The sequence below is a fragment of the Carcharodon carcharias genome, chromosome 13, assembly GCF_017639515.1.
Source record: "Carcharodon carcharias isolate sCarCar2 chromosome 13, sCarCar2.pri, whole genome shotgun sequence".
In the NCBI taxonomy this organism is placed as follows: Eukaryota; Metazoa; Chordata; class Chondrichthyes; order Lamniformes; family Lamnidae; genus Carcharodon; species Carcharodon carcharias.
In genome coordinates, this window is record NC_054479.1 from 118,749,866 (window position 1) to 118,772,780 (window position 22,915).

At 43.8% G+C, this 22,915-nt stretch overlaps 1 protein-coding gene across 1 annotated transcript in view; it reads left to right on the forward strand.

Moving 5' to 3' along the window:
• Nucleotides 1-22,915, forward strand: part of LOC121286399 (gamma-secretase activating protein) — a 130,152-nt gene that overhangs the window by 12,145 nt on the left and 95,092 nt on the right. Inside the window, exons 3-6 of the mRNA XM_041203490.1 lie at nucleotides 2,691-2,747; nucleotides 2,851-2,920; nucleotides 3,118-3,174; nucleotides 7,220-7,308. Of these exons, the coding sequence (XP_041059424.1) occupies nucleotides 2,691-2,747; nucleotides 2,851-2,920; nucleotides 3,118-3,174; nucleotides 7,220-7,308 (273 nt within the window). The remainder of the gene's footprint in view (nucleotides 1-2,690; nucleotides 2,748-2,850; nucleotides 2,921-3,117; nucleotides 3,175-7,219; nucleotides 7,309-22,915) is intronic.

Sequence of the window (22,915 nt, forward strand, 5' to 3'; positions counted from 1 at the left end):
AATTGGGACATGTCCATAATTTTTACAAAAACTTTAAAATTTATAAAAACCTACATGAAACCTCATCCCGCCCATGGATGAGGTTTCATGCTTTTTCTAATTCCCGCTGGGTCTCCTGGCCTGCCCACAACCTTAAGGTTGAACGGGCAGGTCCATTAATTAGCTGAATGACTCTGTCAGTGGCTGATTCTCTGACTCCTTGCCTACTGGAAAATTTAAATGGGGCATGGTGACGTCAGGAGTTCTGCCCGATGTCACCGCGCGTCATATTATGCATCAGCAAGCGGGCCCCGCTCCCCGATCACCAACTGGAAAATCCTGCCCATAGTTTTTTTGCTGGATAATACACAATACACAAGAACATAACACAAAAAGTAGGAGCAGGAGTAGACCATGTCCCATCGAGCCTGTTCTGCCACTCGATACGGTCATGGCTGATTTGGGCTTCAACTCCACTTCCCTGCATGTATTCCAAATCCCTGGATTCCCTGAGAGACCAAAAATCTATCAATCCCAACCTTAAATATATTCAACGATGGAGCATCCACAACCCTCTGGGGCAGAGAATTCTAAAGATTGACAACCCTTTGCGAAGTAATTCCTCTTCATCTCAGTCTTAAATGACTGGCCCCTTATCCTGAGCCTGTGTCCCTGCGTTTTAGATTCCCTAACCAGCAGAAAGAATCTCTCAGCGTCTACCCTATCAAGCCCCTTCAGAATCTTGTACATTTTAATGAGATCGTCTGTCATTCTTCTAAACGCCAGAGAAAATAGACATAATTTGCTCAGCGTCTCATCTTAGGACAACCCCTCACCCCAGGGACCAACTTAATGCACCTTCACTGTACTGCCTGCAATGCAAATTTACCCTTTCTTAAATGTGGAGACCAAAACTGCACACAGCACTCCAGATGTGGTCTCACCAAAGCCATGTACAACTCTATCAAGACTTCTTTATTCCCGTTCTCCATTCCCCTTTCAAGAAAGGCCAACATGCCATTTGCCTTCCTAATTGCTTGCTGTACCTGTATGCTAACTCTTTGCGTTCTTTGTACAAGCACATCCATGTCTCTTTGAACCTCAACACTTACGAGTTTCTCAGCTTTTAAAAAAATATTCAGCTTTTCTATTCTTTTGATTAAAGTGATACTTCCTTACATTATAATCCAATTGTCATCTTGTTGTCCACTCACTTAACCTGTCTATATCTCTTTACAGCCTCTCTGTGTCCTGATCACAGCTTATTTTCCCACTACTACCACCAGTGTTTTCTGACTCTTGCTATTTCTAATTTCTACCCATACTGATTCTACTGCATGATCACCTGAGGCCAGATCCTTTCTCACTAAAGTCATGTTTCCTTTACTATCAGGACTACCCCTCCTTCTTTGCCATTTTGTCTGTCTTTCCGAAATATTGTATATCCTGGAATATTTATTTCCCAACCTTGATCACCTTTGTAACCATGGGCAGAATTTTGCCCTCAGGGGGCGGGGCCTGCTCGCCGACGTGTAAAATGATGCGGGATGACGTCGGGCGGAATCCCCAACGTCACCATGGCCCATTTAAATTTTCAGGAATGCAGGCCCACAGCAAAATCAGCTGCGGGCCCGCCGACCTGTCACTGGCCAATTGAAGCCATTGACAGGATCAATTATACATTTAAAGGACCAGCCATCCAACCTTAAGGCTGGCGGCAGGCCAGGACCCCCGGCAGGCAACAGAAAAAACATGAAACCTCATCCACCGGCGGGATGAGGTTTCATGTAGGGTTTAAAAAAGTTTAATAAACTCATTATGTAAATTATGAACATGTCCCATCTCATGTGACATTGTCAAACGAGGGGGGCATGTTAGGGAATTGTTTTTTCCATTTTTAACATTCTTAAAAGTGTAAGGGATCTCCTTGAGGCGGAACTTAGCCTCAGGGAGATGTGAGCTTTATCATGCACATGCGTGAAAGAGCACTCTCGCTTTTGGGGAATCTCCACCCCCCACCCCGCGCCTGCACAGGAAGTGCATAGTGCTTCCCGGCGGACGTCACACTGGGCAGGCCTTAATTAGCCCGCCCACGTAAAATGGCGGCGGGGCCCGCTTCTCTGGCGGGGATCGGCTCCCCGCCCGCTGGAGGTTGGGTCGGGCCTGCCCACCCGACAGGCAGAAAATTCTGCCCTGTGTCTGTGTAATGGCGATTAGATCGTAATCACTTATCTCCATTTGTGCCATTAGTTCATCTATCTTATTGCAGATGCTTCATGCATTCAGATGAAGAACTTTTTAATTTAATTTTTTTCACTCCTGTTTCCTGAAATGACCTTATTCATTGATGTACAATTTTTGTTAAACTCTCTGTCCCATTCTGTTTGCCTTTACTCATATTTTGCTGTACTTACCCACTGCTTCGACCTTATTCTTTGGATTTCTAAATCTCCCTTCACCCTCCCCCTCTGCTCTCCCCCACCCCCACCATCCCTCCGTGAGTTTAAAGCATTGTTGGCACAATGTGGTAAATTTAACAGAGACTTTTCAGGTTCAGAAATTTAATTTTCAATTATCTTTGCTAATTATGAATTTGACCACAACAGGTTTATGACCAAGGTAAAACTTTTATAGAAATACAGTTTCATATAGCGCTTGTCAAAAAATACTGCTTGATAATATGACAATAGAAAAAATGTTTTGTTTTAAAGGGTGCGAAGGGAACCACTTGTATTGGTATATATGATCCTGACAACAAGCAAAACAAGGTAAAGATAATTTTTGCTTACAACACCCTATTTTGATTCAAATGTGGAAGCTTTGTTGTGATTATTTTTTCCCTTTTATGTTGCTGTTCATTTATGTTCCCAGCTACTATATGTCTTTGACAGAGAAGTGCCTTTGATTAGTTGCTCTGTCAACATGGAAAGGACATTGTTGGGTGAGTGAGACAAATTTCTACTCTTATAATGAGACTGTTTTATACTGTGCTCCTGTTATACTTGTAAGTTGCTGCAGCTGTCAGACTTATAGTAGAACACATAAAGATTAAAGCTAGACTTGTTTGAATTTGAATTTCTTCACCTTTCTTAAGTGAATTTGCTGTTCTAAGAAAATTCTTGATACTCTTTTTACCAGCTGTAAGTATTCTGCAGTTTACTCGAAGAGGTTTACCAATTGAAACATTCAGACCAGGTAGTATTTTAAATTTTGTTACGTACAATTATTAAACTAAGCATTGTTAAAACTTTGAAATGCAGTATCAACTGAATTTGTTTCTGAGCTGTTAACTTCTGTAAAGCAATGGTAGATCAATGGCCGGATTTTTGTGGAGGTGTGGGTAGAGCAAGTTGGGAAACCACCTGGCCCGGCAGACGTGGTCTCTCTTAAAATGGCCGTTACCCATCATATTTTTGCTCTGGGGAGGTAGTTGAAGGATGGAGTCGGTGCCACTACCTCTAAAGATTACAGAGGCTCAGGAGTGCTCAGGTGGACTGTTTGCAAGGCCCCACTTTGGTTCTCAGGGGCTTTGGCCCAGTTCTATTAAAGGCTATTCAGCCCTCTAGCCTCAGCCTTCACGTGGCCTCAAACCCCCACCCATCCTCCATGACCCCTTATTGCTCTCCTTGTCTTTTCATGTTCACTCATTTCTCTCATGCCCCTCATATTCCCCATGCCTCCTCCATTCCCCAACACCGACCCCCCCCCCCCCCCCCCCCCCCATATCCTCCACAGTCACTCATCCAATATCCACAATGGGCAGACATCAGGGGCCATTTGAAATGAAGATGGAAAAAAAGTACAACTTCTAACAATCAAACACACTTCACACTGAAAAGCAATTCATTCATAAAACACAGGCAAAATTTTAAATCCCTTCAACTGGTCTGTCTTTGTAAAAACAAACCAGCGTTTATTTCACTTACCACATCAAAGACAGATTATCCTTTAATAACCTCTTTAAATTGTTCGTCAACTTGTGAACACAGCTCCCTGTTGAGATAAGTGGTTCTGGATCTTTTGAAACTTGGCCAAGCATTCATAATGGGATCAGCTATAATAGCAAACCTTGGGAAATTGAAACAACGGAGTCTATTGAAATTGGAAAAACAGATAGGTAATTTTTTTTTCTAAGCTACATCAGTCAATCAGTGCACTCCAGCAGCAGAACTCTTGTTTCTGTTGCTCTAAGCAAAAGCTGCAGACTGGTATTTTTTTTTTTAATTTTAAAGGGTTGGGGATTTAAATTTTTCAGTTTGTGAATTAAACAGACTCTAGATCTGCCCTTCACAAGCATTACGCCTCTTCCATAAAACTGTGGTTCCCACACTGCGCTTTAAGGCTGTTAGAGCAATGAAAATTGGGTGTGTTTGTACTCAGCAGTCAAATCAAATGGCCCTGCTGAGTTTGGTTCCCTGGCTGTGTGATTCATGCCTCACCCCCTTCTCCCTGTTGATAAAAATGGGATGTGATGGAAGGGGAAGCGGGGCTTCCGCATCTGAGTCCCATCCGCCATTTTTGAAGGTCTCTTTGATTTGTTCTGACTCTTCAAAAATCCGGGCCCAAGTTTGAAGGACTCAAACCTGTTTGCATATTCCTGTTCAGCAGTTTTTAAATAACGCCTATAAAACCACTTGTCTTTCACAAAATATTAAATAAGGTATATTAGTGCTAATTATGAGAATAGTTACTGCAAATTGCAAAAACTAAAAGGCTCAACTAATAGCATATTTATCTTGAAGCACTCATATATCGATGGACAGTCTGAGTACTGTCAGCTCAGAATATTTACCACATGCCACCTCTGCTGATAGAACTAACAAATTTCTAATGGTTACCCGAGCACGTGGGCAACTGAAGGAGAGGAAAGGTCGCCAGCAATCTGCTTCATCTTTTCAGGTCTTTGATTTGAGTATAGGAGGAACTAATTGTTGCTATTTAGATGCAGTTTCGACCAATTTTGTAGTTTAGTTCCTCAATCCATTTGAAGCTTTCAAAGATAATTCCTCTTGTTCAGATGATGGACAGTAAGAGAATGCTCCATCAATAAAAGCCCCAAAATGCTGATTGATTGGCCCAAGACATATTTGTTTCTTGAAAACAAGGTCAACTGACAGCCATTCAAGATTGTGTCATTGCAGATTGATTTAAATTGAAGGACTTGGGGTTTATTCCTGTTTTTGTATTTCAGCTGAGATTTCTAAAGGGTTTTGTATTGTTTGAATAATTGTATCTAGGTTTATGATGCTATATGGCTGTAGTCCCCAGTAGAATTCATTTTATTATATAAACAGGAAATACTGGAATAACTCGGCAGGCCTGGCAGCATCTGTGGAGGGAGAAACAAAATTAACGTTTCGAGCCCATGTAAGAGTCATATGGACTCAAAACATTAACTCTGTTTCTCTCTCCACAGATGCTGCCAGACCTGCTGAGTATAGCATTTCTTGTTTTTATTTCAGATTTCAGCATCTTCAGTATTTTGCTTTTATTTTAGAATTCATTTCATTGTTGTGTTAAAAGTATATTTAAATAAACCATCTGATATATCAAATATTCTTACTAAGAGTGAAAGTTATGGAAGTACAAATATTAGTGTTTGAGGATTTGCAACATACACAAGCTAAGCATCAGTGGTGATAAAAGTTGAGGAGATTTCCTTTTTATTTGATGCATCTGTTCAGAGTATGTTAATGATTTTGCTTCAGTGAACGAAAGAACTTCCCCCAGTATTGCATGTATATGTAACGTTTACAGTGTGAACGGGATATTGAATACCTTTAAAATGTCATGCATGCAGAGCAAAGAGGATAGAGTAAGAAGGCACGCTGTAAGTGGAGTCACCGTATGTCAGGTGGATGTAATGTTGTTGTGATTGAATTTGGTGGAAGAATAGTGACAGATCATTGCAGTTAACCATGGCTCATCTTTCAAGATGATTTCAGCAGAGTGAGGTAGGAAAGAGCAAATTGAGGTTTGCAAGCTTATGGTAGATGGGAGGAAGAAATGGGATTCTTAAATTGTTGCCTTTACCAGCCAGGTTAGGTTAGGGAAGTTCAGTGTGCTGAAGTGGTGGTGGGGTAGATCCCAGCATTGAAATAATTTTCAGTACACCAGGAAGGGTACACATGTAAGAATATGTCTGAATCCGTCTATGTGTGAGCAATTGGTTGCGATAGAAGAACCTATGAATCCGTGTTACAGGAATACATATCTGCATGCTGAGTACCAGGAGATGAGGGGGTAGCCCATTTCAAAACTTGAGAATTTTTCGTAGATATAACTCGTAGGCAGTTGAGTGGGATTAACAGTATCTTGATGGATTGGGCTCTTGCTCTGGTTGTCCAAAGACCTGAAAATATGAAGCAGGTTGTTGGCTAACTTTCCTCTCCTTCAATTACCCAGGTGCTCCAGGTAACTGTTAGAAATTTGTTAGTTCTATCAGCAGAGGTGGCATATGGTAAGTATTCTCAGCTGACAGTACTCAGACTGTCTATCGATATTTGAGTGTTTCTATACAAAAATGCGACTAGTTGAGCCTTTTTTTGTAGTTTGCAGCAACTATTCTCATGATTAGTACGAATATACCTTATTGAATATTTTGTGAAAGACGAGTGGTTTTATAGATGGCATTTAATATCTAACTTTGAAGTGGACCCTTAGCAATAGTTATGAATATATTATGCATATTTTGGAGCTAAATAAAGTTAAACTACAAGTGTAAACATTGAATCACAAATACTGTAAAATAAGCAATATAATGAGTATATTAACTTTATCATCTATTTTACTGTTTATATTTTATTTGCACAGGAATTTTAAATCTCAATTGCTTTGTATGCAGTGAATTTTTCTTTTCCAGAGGTGGTTGCCTATTTGGGATCTCCAAAAATAGGGATAGAAGTTAGAATCAAACACTGGTATAGATTTCAAAATCCTGATTGGCGGAGAATGAAAAATGGGGAGGCTGGGGAAGTTACTCTCCATTGTTCCCAATCGGTGAGGCATGGAAGCTCCCATCTTGGATATGGAATAGTGCATGGTGTATGGACATCCAAGAAAACATTTTGTGTAGTTATGCTGCTTATTTGAAAATGTGATTTTTATGTGAATTATGCTGTGTTGATTCAATACTACATAAATGCCTTTGTAGGAAATAAGCTGCATATTTTAAACAGTAGTGCCTGTATTGAGAAAATGTTAATTTCATTTGCATTGTTTTCCTTAACTTTTGTTGCAGTATCCAGGTGTTTGACTTTGCTGATTGAAATTCATCCAGTAAATAATACAAGAGTCTTAAAAGCTGTTGACTCTTATGTCAGAGTTCAGGTATTTTTCACTGATTGTTTCATTAATTTTATTTTTGTAAGCCATAATTTTTAAAATATTAGGCTTTCTGTTAAATATTTGAGTTTGCGGGTCTAGTGATGTTTTAAGCAATGTTCCTTGCTGTTTGCTTTGCGTGTCAGTCAAGGGATGTTAATTTGCACCTAAAAATCTCAAGGACATTTTCTGTCCGTTAGCTTGGCCAAAAGTGAAAAGTAGAAATAAAACTGTTAGGAGAGTCACGATGGGTCAGTGGTCTTGAGAGATTAGTTACTGAGCAGCACCAACATAGGCCTATGACCAAGACTGCCAGTGACTGTCTGGAAATTATTCATGATGTTGGAGGAGGGTGAGAAAGTAATTCCCTTAAAAATTGAGTAGCTGGTACATAACAAAAAGTAGTGATCAGCAAAAGCTGATACAGTGAAGAGTAGTTATAGCATTTAGAATATAAAGGACTTTATGATTAAATCTCTCAAAACTCCTGTGACCTAGTTGGAATAGTAGTAATTCAAAAGGTAAACCCATGTCTTGTGGTACTTTTTACATTTAAGTTATAAGAAACATACTAGCCTGTAATGGGTTTGATTTATATTTTTAAAATTATTGAAGCATAATAACAGGTGTACAACTTTTTTTTTCTGGTCTCCATGTTTATTGAGGGTGGGAGGTAATGCGTATCAGGTGTGCCATCTGAGGGAGTGGTGTAAAATATAGCACTTGTTAATACCGTTATGCATTCAGTTTCAAATTCTGAAATCGAGGTTTGAGGAAACTTATGGGACCAGTCCAAAACAGGAATAACACTTAATGGGCAGGGGTACTTACTTAGAATGTTGTACTTTCAATTTCCATTGGTTTTTCATTCATTATTGTGTTTATATTTGATCTTTAATAGGTTTATCATTGAAAAACCTCCTTTAATTTTGTTAATTCAGTGATTGTTTTTGAAAATAATTGTGACAGGTATTTTGGCAGTGTGTAGATTTAGACACTGTGACACAGGTTATAGTCAATGGCCATTTGCAACCTGAAAGTTCCCCCACAGGCTGATAGAAGTCAGTCCCTTTAATTTATTTGATGTGTGTGGCCTCCCAAAAAAACTTAAAGGGGTCACACACTTAAACAAAGCACCTGTGCACTCCTCTCCCACCCCCGCCAAAAAAAAATGGAGGGTTCATCGGTTGTAGTAATGAAAAATTACCACTTCATGGTCTGTAATTCTGGAATCAACATTTATGTGATGGCTATCATAAATAAACTGCACCGCATGACTTAAGCATTTTAACACTAGTGCCTTACAACCATAAGAGCAGACTTGCAAAGACAGTGGCATAGGTAATGGCAGAACAAAAACAGAATTACCTGGAAAAACTCAGCAGGTCTGGCAGCATCGGCGGAGAAGAAAAGAGTTGACGTTTCGAGTCCTCATGACCCTTCGACAGAACTTGAGTTCGAGTCCAGGAAAGAGCTGAAATATAAGCTGGTTTAAGGTGTGTGTGTGGGGGGCGGAGAGATAGAGAGACAGAGAGGTGGAGGGGGTTGGTGTGGTTGTAGCGACAAACAAGCAGTGATAGAAGCAGATCATCAAAAGATGTCAACAACAATAGTACAATAGAACACATAGGTGTTAAAGTTAAAGTTGGTGATATTATCTAAACGAATGTGCTAATTAAGAATGGATGGTAGGGCACTAAAGGTATAGCTCTAGTGGTTTTTTTTTTATTTTATATAATGGAAATAGGTGGGAAAAGGAAAATCTTTATAATTTATTGGGAAAAAAAAAAAGAAGGGGGAAACAGAAAGGGGGTGGGGATGGGGGAGGGGACTCACGACCTAAAGTTGTTGAATTCAATATTCAGTCCGGAAGGCTGTAAAGTCCCTAGTCGGAAGATGAGGTGTTGTTCCTCCAGTTTGCGTTGGGCTTCACTGGAACAATGCAGCAAGCCAAGGACAGACATGTGGGCAAGAGAGCAGGGTGGAGTGTTAAAATGGCAAGCGACAGGGAGGTTTGGGTCATTCTTGCGGACAGACCGCAGGTGTTCTGCAAAGCGGTCGCCCAGTTTACGTTTGGTCTCTCCAATGTAGAGGAGACCACATTGGGAGCAACGAATGCAGTAGACTAAGTTGGGGGAAATGCAAGTGAAATGCTGCTTCACTTGAAAGGAGTGTTTGGGTCCTTGGACGGTGAGGAGAGAGGAAGTGAAGGGGCAGGTGTTGCATCTTTTGCGTGGGCAAGGGGTTGTGCCATAGGAGGGGGTTGAGGAGTAGGGGGTGATGGAGGAGTGGACCAGGGTGTCCCGGAGGGAGCGATCCCTACGGAATGCCGATAAGGGGGGTGAAGGGAAGATGTGTTTGGTAGTGGCATCATGCTGGAGTTGGCGGAAATGGCGGAGGATGATCCTTTGAATGCGGAGGCTGGTGGGGTGATAAGTGAGGACAAGGGGGACCCTATCATGTTTCTGGGAGGGAGGAGAAGGAGTGAGGGCGGATGCGCGGGAGATGGGCCGGACACGGTTGAGGGCCCTGTCAACGACCGTGGGTGGAAAACCTCGGTTAAGGAAGAAGGAGGACATGTCAGAGGAACTGTTTTTGAATGTAGCATCATCGGAACAGATGCGACGGAGGCGAAGGAACTGAGAGAATGGGATGGAGTCCTTACAGGAAGTGGGGTGTGAGGAGCTGTAGTCGAGATAGCTGTGGGTGTCGGTGGGTTTGTAATGGATATTGGTGGACAGTCTATCACCAGAGATTGAGACAGAGAGGTCAAGGAAGGGAAGGGAAGTGTCAGAGATGGACCACGTGAAAATGATGGAGGGGTGGAGATTGGAAGCAAAATTAATAAATTTTTCCAAGTCCTGACGAGAGCATGAAGCAGCACCGAAATAATCATCGATGTACCGGAGAAAGAGTTGTGGAAGGGGGCCGGAGTAGGACTGCAACAAGGAATGTTCCACATACCCCATAAAGAGACAGGCATAGCTGGGGCCCATGCGGGTACCCATAGCCACACCTTTTATTTGGAGGAAGTGAGAGGAGTTGAAGGAGAAATTGTTCAGCGTGAGAACAAGTTCAGCCAGATGGAGGAGAGTAGTGGTGGATGGGGATTGTTCGGGCCTCTGTTCGAGGAAGAAGCTAAGGGCCCTCAGACCATCCTGGTGGGGGATGGAGGTGTAGAGAGATTGGACGTCCATGGTGAAGAGGAAGCGGTAGGGGCCAGGGAACTGGAAATTGTTGATGTGACATAAGGTGTCAGAGGAATCACGGATGTAGGTGGGAAGGGACTGGACAAGGGGAGAGAGAAGGGAGTCAAGATAACGAGAAATGAGTTCTGTGGGGCAGGAGCAAGCTGAGACGATCGGTCTACCGGGGCAGTTCTGTTTGTGGATTTTGGGTAGGAGATAGAAGCGGGCCGTCCGAGGTTGGGCAACTATCAGGTTGGAAGCTGTGGGAGGGAGATCCCCAGAGGAGATGAGGTCAGTGACAGTCCTGGAAACAATGGCTTGATGTTCAGTGGTGGGGTCATGGTCCAGGGAGAGGTAGGAGGAAGTGTCTGCGAGTTGACGCTCAGCCTCCGCGTGGTAGAGGTCAGTGCGCCAGACAACAACAGCACCACCCTTGTCAGCGGGTTTGATGACAATGTCAGGGTTGGACCTGAGAGAATGGAGTGCAGTAAGTTCAGAGAGAGACAGGTTAGAATGGGTGAGAGGAGCAGAGAAATTGAGACGACTAATGTCGCGCCGACAGTTCTCAATGAAAAGATCGAGAGAAGGTAAGAATCCAGAGGGAGGGGTCCAGGTGGAGGGAGAATATTGAAGATGGGTAAAAGGATCTGTTGAACTGGGAGAGGACTCCTGCCCAAAGAAGTGAGCCCGGAGACGAAGACGGCGGAAGAAGAGTTCAGTATCATGCCGAGCCCGAAATTCATTGAGGTGAGGGCGTAAGAGTATGAAACTAAGTCCTTTGCTGAGCACTGAACGTTCAGCATCGGAGAGGGGAAGGTCAGGGGGTATAGTGAATACACGGCTGGGGTGGGGACGGAGGGACAGGCAGGGGTGGAGGGTCCTAGATGGGTGTTGGTGTCGATGAGTTGTTGGAGCTTGCGTTCCTTAGCACTTGAGAGAAAGAGAAAAAGTTTCTTGTTGAGGCGTCGGATGAGCCGAAGGATAAAATGAAACTGGGGGCACGCGCAGCTTTGAAAAAGGGTACGGCGGTGCTGCTGGAGGGAGAGGTCGAGTGTGTTCATATGGCGGCGCATGGCACTGAGAGTGGATTTCAGAATGTGACGGGAACAGCAGTCCGAGAAACGTTTTATGTCCCGGAGATACCTGTAATCCTGGGTGGGTTCGAAACATGAGGGGTGGAATTTCAGTTGAAATCCATGTGGGGTAAGTCGGAGACGGAGACAGTCACTGAGAAAGGAGATATGGCTGTGAAAGCGGGTTTTAGTAAACACCTTGTCAAACACTAGGAGAGAAATGGAAAGCAATGAAGGTGAACAAGGCAACAGAGAAATCCGGAAATCTTGTCGCAGAGAGGAACAGAACTTCTTCAAGGAGGTAGGCATTTCTTGAAGAGCAGTGGCAGTCAATTAAACACAGAGATAAAAACAAAAAAACTGCGGATGCTGGAAATCCAAAACAAAAACAGAATTACCTGGAAAAACTCAGCAGGTCTGGCAGCATCGGCGGAGAAGAAAAGAGTTGACGTTTCGAGTCCTCATGACCCTTCGACAGAACTTGAGTTCGAGTCCAGAAAGAGCTGAAATATAAGCTGGTTTAAGGTGTGTGTGTGGGGGGGCGGAGAGATAGAGAGACAGAGAGGTGGAGGGGGTTGGTGTGGTTGTAGCGACAAACAAGCAGTGATAGAAGCAGATCATCAAAAGATGTCAACAACAATAGTACAATAGAACACATAGGTGTTAAAGTTAAAGTTGGTGATATTATCTAAACGAATGTGCTAATTAAGAATGGATGGTAGGGCACTAAAGGTATAGCTCTAGTGGGTTTTTTTTTTATTTTATATAATGGAAATAGGTGGGAAAAGGAAAATCTTTATAATTTATTGGGGAAAAAAAAGAAGGGGGAAACAGAAAGGGGGTGGGGATGGGGGAGGGGACTCACGACCTAAAGTTGTTGAATTCAATATTCAGTCCGGAAGGCTGTAAAGTCCCTAGTCGGAAGATGAGGTGTTGTTCCTCCAGTTTGCGTTGGGCTTCACTGGAACAATGCAGCAAGCCAAGGACAGACATGTGGGCAAGAGAGCAGGGCCCTCAACCGTGTCCGGCCCATCTCCCGCGCATCCGCCCTCACTCCTTCTCCTCCCTCCCAGAAACATGATAGCGTCCCCCTTGTCCTCACTTATCACCCCACCAGCCTCCGCATTCAAAGGATCATCCTCCGCCATTTCCGCCAACTCCAGCATGATGCCACTACCAAACACATCTTCCCTTCACCCCCCTTATCGGCATTCCGTAGGGATCGCTCCCTCCGGGACACCCTGGTCCACTCCTCCATCACCCCCTACTCCTCAACCCCCTCCTATGGCACAACCCCTTGCCCACGCAAAAGATGCAACACCTGCCCCTTCACTTCCTCTCTCCTCACCGTCCAAGGACCCAAACACTCCTTTCAAGTGAAGCAGCATTTCACTTGCATTTCCCCCAACTTAGTCTACTGCATTCGTTGCTCCCAATGTGGTCTCCTCTACATTGGAGAGACCAAACGTAAACTGGGCGACCGCTTTGCAGAACACCTGCGGTCTGTCCGCAAGAATGACCCAAACCTCCCTGTCGCTTGCCATTTTAACACTCCACCCTGCTCTCTTGCCCACATGTCTGTCCTTGGCTTGCTGCATTGTTCCAGTGAAGCCCAACGCAAACTGGAGGAACAACACCTCATCTTCCGACTAGGGACTTTACAGCCTTCCGGACTGAATATTGAATTCAACAACTTTAGGTCGTGAGTCCCCTCCCCCATCCCCACCCCCTTTCTGTTTCCCCCTTCTTTTTTTTTTCCCAATAAATTATAAAGATTTTCCTTTTCCCACCTATTTCCATTATATAAAATAAAAAAAAACCCACTAGAGCTATACCTTTAGTGCCCTACCATCCATTCTTAATTAGCACATTCGTTTAGATAATATCACCAACTTTAACTTTAACACCTATGTGTTCTATTGTACCATTGTTGTTGACATCTTTTGATGATCTGCTTCTATCACTGCTTGTTTGTCGCTACAACCACACCAACCCCCTCCACCTCTCTGTCTCTCTATCTCTCCGCCCCCCACACACACACCTTAAACCAGCTTATATTTCAGCTCTTTCCTGGACTCGAACTCAAGTTCTGTCGAAGGGTCATGAGGACTCGAAACGTCAACTCTTTTCTTCTCCGCCGATGCTGCCAGACCTGCTGAGTTTTTCCAGGTAATTCTGTTTTTGTTTTGGATTTCCAGCATCCGCAGTTTTTTTGTTTTTATTTAGGTAATGGCAGAGATCATATAAAGAAATAAAAACAGAAAATGCTGGAAAAACTCAGCAAGCCTGACAATTGTGAAGAGCGAAACAAAGTTAAAGTTTCGAGTCCAATATGACCCTGTGGTTGTGATGTACAGTTGGGCATCAGGGTTTGGAGTAAATTTTGAGCCGAGCTCCTGGAAGGGCCAGATGGGTTAAATGCTAAAACTGTCCCAGGACTAGCACCAGAATTTTCTACCAGAAATTAACTCCCAATTTGTGTTGAGGGAGGCATAGGACAAACAACCAATTTATCATTGCAAATCACTTTCTGTGAACTGCTGTAAAACAGTTCGTTCAGATCTCTAGTAAAAGTAAGGTGTGTGACGTTGCAAAATTTCAAATTGGAACAGAGGCACATTTCTGCAAGCCATGTATATGTTTAACCACTTTTGGCTATGAAAGTGACAAGGGGATTGATGAGCAAATTGGCAGAGCATTAAAAACATGTTTGTGTGTAGAAATTCTATCCCCTGTGAAATTGTGTGTACTTTTCAGTTCTGAAAGAGATTAAGGTTTCTTTAAGCATGTCTTTTTTTAATTCATAAGTACAAATGAATGGTCTGTGGTCCCATTCTGACGGTAGAGAGGTGTTTTGAATTTTTTAACTTCCAGAGAAAGACTGCAGGCAGTGTGCCCCCTATTTCACCACAGCTGACAGTGACAATTTCAGTGTCTTATGTTGCGGGGAGCTTGCAGTCCAGTAGGCAGGCCCAGCGTGCACAGGCCTGTCCTACTTTACTATAGCTTCTCTTCCCGGAATTGTTGATTGTGGGAACAAGATCAGAATACGTATATAAATGTGCGTTTCTGGGTATAGCCCTCCATTGGCTACGGTGTAGAGTAGCCTTGTCCAATCTTTTTGCATGGGCGGGGCGGGGTGGATTGGGGGTGGGGTGGGGGGTGGGGGGCACATTTCAATTTTATTTTCACTCGGGGGGCCAATGAGCAAATTTTGGGAAGATAAGATTTGTCAAAACATTAACATGAATTTTGTTTAAAAACTGACTTGTGGAAAGAAACAACTTTCTGAGCAAAAAAAAAGTCAAAACAAGAAATTGATCATTTTAAAAAATGAGTAATAAATAAAGATGACCATTGGATGTGAAAGGGTGTATGTTTGTGTGTCTGGCTCACTCCCAGGCTCAGAGTGCTTACTCACTCACTGAGCTGAGACAAATCCGATCCTGCTCTAACAGAATCTTTGTTGAAAATTCATCTACTGCATGGCTCAGGGACATTGTCTCTATGTAAACCATCCACCCACCCTCAGTCAGTCACTCACCCATCCTCACTTGCTCTCTCACTCACTTACCCACCTTCACTGAAGCCCACTCTCACTCACTCATCTACCCACCCTCACTGTCACCCTCACCCACCCACCCTCACTCATCTATTCGCCCACCCTAACTTTCTCTTGCTCACACACTCCTTTTTATTATTATTCGTTCCTGGGGTGTGGGCATTGCTGGCTAGGCCAGCATGTATTGCCCATCCCTAATTGCCCTTGTTCGGGGGCATTTAAGAGTCAACCACATCGCTGTGGGTCTGGAGTAACATGTCGGCCAGACCCAGTAAGGACAGTGGATTTCTCTCCCTGAAGGACACTAGTGAGCCAGGTGGGTTTTTATGACAATCAGCAATGGATTCATGGTCATCAACAGACTTTTTTATTGAATTCAAATTTCACCATCTGCCAAGGTGGGATTCAAACCCAGAGCACCAGAGCGTTACCCTGGGTCTCTGGAACACTAGTCCAGAGAAAATACCATGATGCCACCATCTCCCCTCACTTACTCACTCATTCACTCACTCACTCACTTGCACTCTCGCTTTCCCCCCACCTGCTGGTGTTCTCTCACCTCACCTCAACCACCTCCCCACCCAGCCCCTCCCCACTTGGGGCCCCCCCCTCCCCACCCCACACCACACCAAGCCACACAAGGACCAGTCAATGACCATCTTTAACATGAGAGAATCTATCTGTCGCCCCCTTGACATTCAGTGGCATTACCATCACTGAATCTCCCGCTATCAACAGCCTGAGGGTTACCATTAACTAGCAACTGAACTGGACTAGCCATATAAATACTGTGGCTACAAGAGCAGGTCAGAGGCTAGAAATCCTGCAACAAGTAACTCACCTCCTGACTCCCTAAAGCCTGTCCACCATCTACAAGGCTCAAGTCAGGTGTGTGATGGAATACTCTCCATTTTCCCGAATGAGTGCAGTCCAGCATTCAAACCAATTAGGAGCAGGAGTAGGCCACTCGACCCCTCGAGCCTGCTCCGCCGTTCAGTAAGATCATGGCTGATCTGAATGCAACGTCAACCCCACATTCCTGCCTACCCCCCAATAACCTGTCACCCCTTTGTTATTCAAGAATCTACCTAGCTTTGCCTTAAAAATATTCAAAGATTCTGCTTCCACCGCCTTTTGAAGAAAAGAGTTCCAAAGGCTCTCAACTCTCTGAGAAAAAAAATTCTTCTAATCTCTGTCTTAAATGAGCAACCCTTATTTTTAAACAGTGATCCCTAGTTCTAGATTCTCCCTCAAGAGGAAACATCCACCCTGTTGAGACTCCTCAGAATCATAAATGTTTCGATAAAACTGCCTCTGACTCTTGTAAATTCCAGTGGATACAAGCCTAACCTGTCCAGCCTTTCCTCAGAAGACAACCTGCCCATTCCTGGTATTAACTGAGTAAACCTTCTCTGAACTGCTTCTAATGCATTTACATCTTTCTTTAAATAAGGAGACCAGTACCCTGTACACCTGAAGCATAACTTTCCTACTTTTGTAATCAATTCCCCTCACAATAAGTGATAACATCCTGTTAGCTTTCCTAATTATCTGCTGTACCTGCATACTAATTTTTTGTGATTCATTCAATAGGACACCCAGATCCCTCTGGATCTCAGAGCTCTGCAATCTCTCACCATTTCGATAATAAGCTTTTTTTACTCCTGCCTGAATGAACGATTTCATATTTACCCACATTATAATTAATTTGCCAGATCTTTGTCCACTCATTAACCTACCTGTCACTTTGTAGCCTCCTTACGTCCTCTTCACAATTTACTTTTCTATCTATCTTTGTGTCGTCAGCAAATTTAGCCACCATTCCTTCAGTCCCTTCATCCAAGTCATTTATATAAATTGTAAACAGTTGAGGCCCCAGCACTGATCCCTGTGGCACACCACTCATCACATCCTGCCAACCAGAAAAAGACCCATTTATCCCAACTGTCTGTTTCCTGTTAGCTAGCCAATCTTCTATCCATGCCAGTATGTTACCCCCTACACCATGAACTTTCATTTTCTGCAGCACTTTCATTTTGATGTGGCACTTTATCAAATGTATCAATTTAGACAAAGTGGGTTTGTTTCCACTGGAGTTTAGAAGAGTGAGGGGTGGCTTGATTGAAGTATACAAGATCCTGAATAGTATTGACAAGGTGGACGTGGAAAGGATGTTTCCTCTTGTGGGTGAGTCAGAACTTGGGGGCACTGTTTTAAAATTAAGGATCGCCCTTTTAGGACAGAGACAAGGGGAAATTTTTTCTGAGGGTTGTGCGGCTTTGGAACTCTCTGCTTCAGAAGGTGCTGGAGGCAGAGTCACTGAATATTTTTAAGGCGGAGGTAGATAGGTTCTTGTTCAAAAGAGAATCAAAGGTTATCGAGGGTAGATGGAAATGTGGAATTTGAAACACAAAGATCAGCCATGATCTTAGTGAATGGCAGAGCAGGCTCAAGGGCCTACATCTGCTCTTATTCCACATGTTTGTACATATGATCGTATGGACTATGGGTCACAGATGAGTTTGTGGCTTAAGACCAGTTTAGGAATAGTTTTTCTGTGATTGATTCATTGAGTTGCATGGTGACTGGAATATGGTGAGAGACGACTTGTTATGGGCCTTATTCAGCAGATTGTCACTCATGTTAGGTGTGATTGATTCAGAAAAAATGGTCAGCATTAGAGAATCTTTATTGGGGTTTGAATAAAATATGAATCCCTTCTCTCCTGAGTACATGTCTCTTTCAGATGCAAATCATTGTATTGTCCATGGTTTGTTTTGGCTGCTTACTTTGGGCAACCACATCCACTGGAAACTTTTCCAACTGCGAATGTTTAGGTCTTGTTTCATAATTACTGTCTTTTATGTGAGCATGGTGGGGAATACATGTTCATATTTGTAGCATACATGTTGAACATTGTGGTCAACTCTCTTATTTGACCCATGATCAGCATAGGTCAACCACCTTTCTGGATATCTACTTTATCTATGACCTTGAAAATCTTGAATACTTCAAAAAATCATCTCTAGCTGTCTTTTATGCAGGGTAAAAATACTTAGTATTGTTACTTTTCTCTATGTATGTTAAGTGCCCAAACCTCTCTAATAAGCTAAATGTACAGACTTTTGGAATAGCACAGATAGATGCATTGAAGATGCTTCTGAGGTCCCCTATCGAGAGCATTGGATGAATTTCATTTACATTCTGACCACTGAAGCCCAGATCGATGTCTGTACAGCCTAAGTGCATGCTGACCCAAGCTGGTTTGAATGGAATTGTGAAACCTAGATTACTGCTCGGTCAGCGTACATACTATAGACATGAGGGCACAGGGAAGCTGAAGTAGTTCTGGAAATTCAGGATTTCCATGTAAATTCCCTGACTTTTTGCCATTGCGGTTACTCAGGGTGTGATTGGGGCCCTGTTTTAGCAACCAGCTCTAGCTATAGCTACGGCTATGTTTATCCTTTCTTTTACAATCAGCAACTGTTTTAATGCTATTGCTGGCATTAATCACAGAGGATGCATTGTTCTTCACAGTAGGATCTGACAAGCCAAGATGATAGCACTTCCGTTCAAAAGGCAGATTGTTGTCTGCGTTACGCAGGCCAGGCAAATTAAGCAGCTTGGAGGATTCTGCATTATCTTTGCAAAAGCAAGAAGTAATTTTCTTTTAGATAACAGCAGTAACTTCTTTTTAAATTGAAAGACAAGGTAGCTTCATTCCACAGATGCTGCCTGACCTGAGTACTTTCAGTATTAACCATTTTTATTGCAGGCTTATTTTGATGTTTAGTTGAGTGATGGTAGCTTGTCATCAGGGACCTACCTTAGGTTTTGGCGGGCTGTTTTAACATGCTCTTATCTGTATCTGAATTTCATTGAGTAAATAAGGATGTCCTTTTAATTCTGGTACAGGCTCTATGTGCAAAACTCCTTTTAAAGCTGCCTTACTGCATGCCTGTGGGCCAAACCTCCCGAGTTCCTTGGAGGCTTTAAGGAATGCAGTTTCCATGTGTCACCACGAGGGGGCACAGCTTCCATCTGACCTGTTGAGATGAAGCCATTAGGATTTAAAATTTGATCATGCTTTATGCTGCTAATATATACACTTGTTCTGGCATCTGAAACAAAAACAGAATTACCTGGAAAAACTCAGCAGGTCTGACAGCATCGGAGGAGAAGAAAAGAGTTGATGTTTCAAGTCCTCATGACCCTTTGACCGAACTGAGTGAATCCAAGAAAGGGGTGACATATAAGCTGGTTTAAGGTGTGTGTGTGTGTGTGTGTGTGTGTGTTGTGTGTGTGTATGTGTGTGTGTGTATAAGTGGAGGGGATTGGTGTTACACCTATGTGTTCTTTTGTTCTGTTGTTTGTGACATCTTTTGATGATCTGCTTCTATCACTGCTTGTTTGTCCCTACAACCACACCAACTCCCTCCACTTCTCTCTGTCTCTCTCTCTCTCTCTCACCCCCCCCCCCCCCCCCCCCCCCCCCCCCCCGCCACACACACACACACCTTAAACCAGCTTATATTTCAACTCTTTCTTGGACTCACTCAAGTTCTGTCGAAGGGTCATGAGGACTCGAAACGTCAACTCTTTTCTTCTCCGCCGATGCTGCCAGACCTGCTGAGTTTAAACTAGACAAGGATAGATGACTTATATGCCAAACTAGCTGGAGGCAAGTCCTATACAAAATTGGATATGAGCCAAACGTACCAGCAACTAGAGCTTGATAGCACATCGATGGAGTATGTAACCATTAACTCACACAAGGGTCTCTATCAATGCACCCATCTACCCTTCAGGTTCTCATCAGCGTGTGCTACCTTCCAGAGAATAATGGAGAGCTTCTTGCAAGGACACCCATGAATAACTGCCTACGTAGATGATGTCCTCATCACGGGGTTAACCAAGACAGAACACTTGACCAACCTGGAGGAGGTGCTAAGGAGGTTCATGGAAGCCAGTGTACGGTTAAAGAAGGAAAAGTGTATATTTCAGGCACCAGAAGTGACTTCTTTAGCCCACAGGGTGGATGCCATGGTACTGCACCCAGTAGAAGACAAAGTTCAGGCTATAAAAGATGTGCCATCACCATCCAATCTAACAGAACTCAAGTCCTTCCTGGGCATGATCAATTACTATAGCCACTTCTTGTCAAATCTACCAACTGTGTTGGCACTGTTACACCTGTTACTAAAAAACAACCACTATTGGTTTTGGGGGCACACAGCAGGAAGAAGCCTTCGTGAAAGTAAAAGAATTGCTGCATTCACTGTGTCTATTGTTACACTACGACTCGTCAAAAAAGCTGCTATTAACACGTGATGCCTCTCCCTACAGGATGGGAGTTGTGTTATCCTATAAAATGGAAAGTGGGTCTGAAAGGCCCATTGGCTATGTCTCGAGAACCTTCTCCACAACCGAGAAGGGCTATTCCCAGCTAGAATAGGAAGTTTTATTGATGGTATTTGGGGTAAAGAAATTCCACCAGTACCCCAGCTATTGGCATTCCGTAGGGATCGTTCCCTCTGGGACACCCTGGTCCACTCCTCCATCACCCCCTACTCCTCAACCCCCTCCTATGGCACCACCCCATGCCCACGCAAAAGATGTAACACCTGCCCCTTCACTTCCTCTCTCCTCACCGTCCAAGGGCCCAAACACTCCTTTCAAGTGAAGCAGCATTTCACTTGCATTTCCCCCAACTTAGTCTTCTGCATTCGTTGCTCCCAATGTGGTCTCCTCTACATTGGAGAGACCAAACGTAAACTGGGCGACCGCTTTGCAGAACACCTGCGGTCTGTCCGCAAGAATGACCCAAATCTCCCTGTCGCTTGCCATTTTAACACTCCACCCTGCTCTCTTGCCCACATGTCTGTACTTGGCTTGCTGCATTGTTCCAGTGAAGCCCAACTCAAACTGGAGGAACAGCACCTCATCTTCTGACTAGGCACTTTACAGCCTTCCGGACTGAATATTGAATTCAACAACTTTAGGTCTTGAGCTCCCTCCTCCATCCCCACCCCCTTTCTGTTTCTTCCCCCTTCCTTTTGTTTTTTCCAATAAATTATATAGATTTTTCTTTTTCCAACCTTTTTCCATTATTTCTAAATATTTTTAAATCTTTTATGCTCCCCCCACCCCCACTAGAGCTATACCTTGAGTGCCCTACCATCCATTCTTAATTAGCACATTCGTTTAGATAATATCACCAACTTTAACACCTATGTGTTCTTTTGTTCTGTTGTCTGTGACATCTTTTGATGATCTGCTTCTATCACTGCTTGTTTGTCCCTACAACCACACCAACCCCCTCCACTTCTCTCCTCCGCCCCCCCCCCCCCCCCCACACACACACACACACACACACACACACACACACACACACACACACACACACACACACACACCTTAAACCAGCTTATATTTCACCCCTTTCTTGGATTCACTCAATTCGGTCGAAGGGTCATGAGGACTTGAAACATCAACTCTTTTCTTCTCCGCCGATGCTGCCAGACCTGCTGAGTTTTTCCAGGTAATTCTGTTTTTGTTTTGGATTTCTGGCATCTGGTTGGATGTAAGTGTGCCAGATTGAGGTAGATAGAGAGGTGAGTAGAGATATCTCTACAAATACAGAACCAGAATTTTATCACTAAGATAAAAGCTTAACTGAGGTTTTCCACCCATGGTGGTTGACAGGGCCCTCAACTGTGTCCGGCCCATCTCCCATGCATCCGCCCTCACATCTTCCTCTCCCTCCCAGAACCATGATAGGATCCCCCTTGTCCTCACTTATCACCCCACCGGCCTCCGCATTCAAAGGATCATCCTCCGCCATTTCCGCCAACTCTAGCATGATGCCACCACCAAACTCATCTTCCCTTCACCCTCCCCGGCGGCATTCCGCAGGGATCGTTACCTCTGGGACACCTTGGTCCACTCCTCCATCATCCCCTACACCTCAACCCCCTCCCACGGCACCTTCCCATGCAACCGCAGAAGGTGCAACACCTGTGCCTTTACTTCCCCTCTCCTCACCGTCCAAGGGCCCAAACACTCCTTTCAAGTGAAGCAGCATTTCACTTGCACTTTCCTCAATTTAGTCTACTGCATTCGCTGCTCCCAATGTGGTTTCCTCTACATTGGAGAGACCAAACGCAGAATGGGTGATCGCTTTGCAGAACACCTTCGGTCTGTCCGCAAGCCTGACCCAGACCTCCCTGTCGCTTGCCATTTCAACACTCCACCCTGCTCTCATGCCCACATGTTTGTCCTTGGCCTGCTGCATTGTTCCAGTGAAGCTCAACGCAAACTGGAGGAACAGCACTTCATCTTCCGACTAGGCACTTTACAGCCTTCCAGACTGAATATCGAGTTCAACAATTTTAGATCATGAACTCTTTCCTCTATCCCAACCCACTTTCCGATCCCCCTTTTTTCCAATAATTTATATAGATTTTTCTTTTTCCACCTATTTCCATTATTTTTAAATGTATTTCCATCCATTGTTTTATCTCTACCTTTTAGCCTATTTTGATCCCTTCCCCCTACCCCACCCCCACTAGGGCTATCTGTTCCTTGCTCGTTCTGCTTTCTACCCTTAATGGCACCTATTAGCACATTCCTTAGATAATATCACCACCTTCAACACCTCTTTGTTCTTTTGTCAATGACATCTTTTGGCTATCTCCACCTATCACTGGCCCTCTATCCAGCTCTACCTGTCCCACTCCCCCTTAAACCAGCTTATGTTTCACCTCTCTTCTATTTTTCCTTAGTTC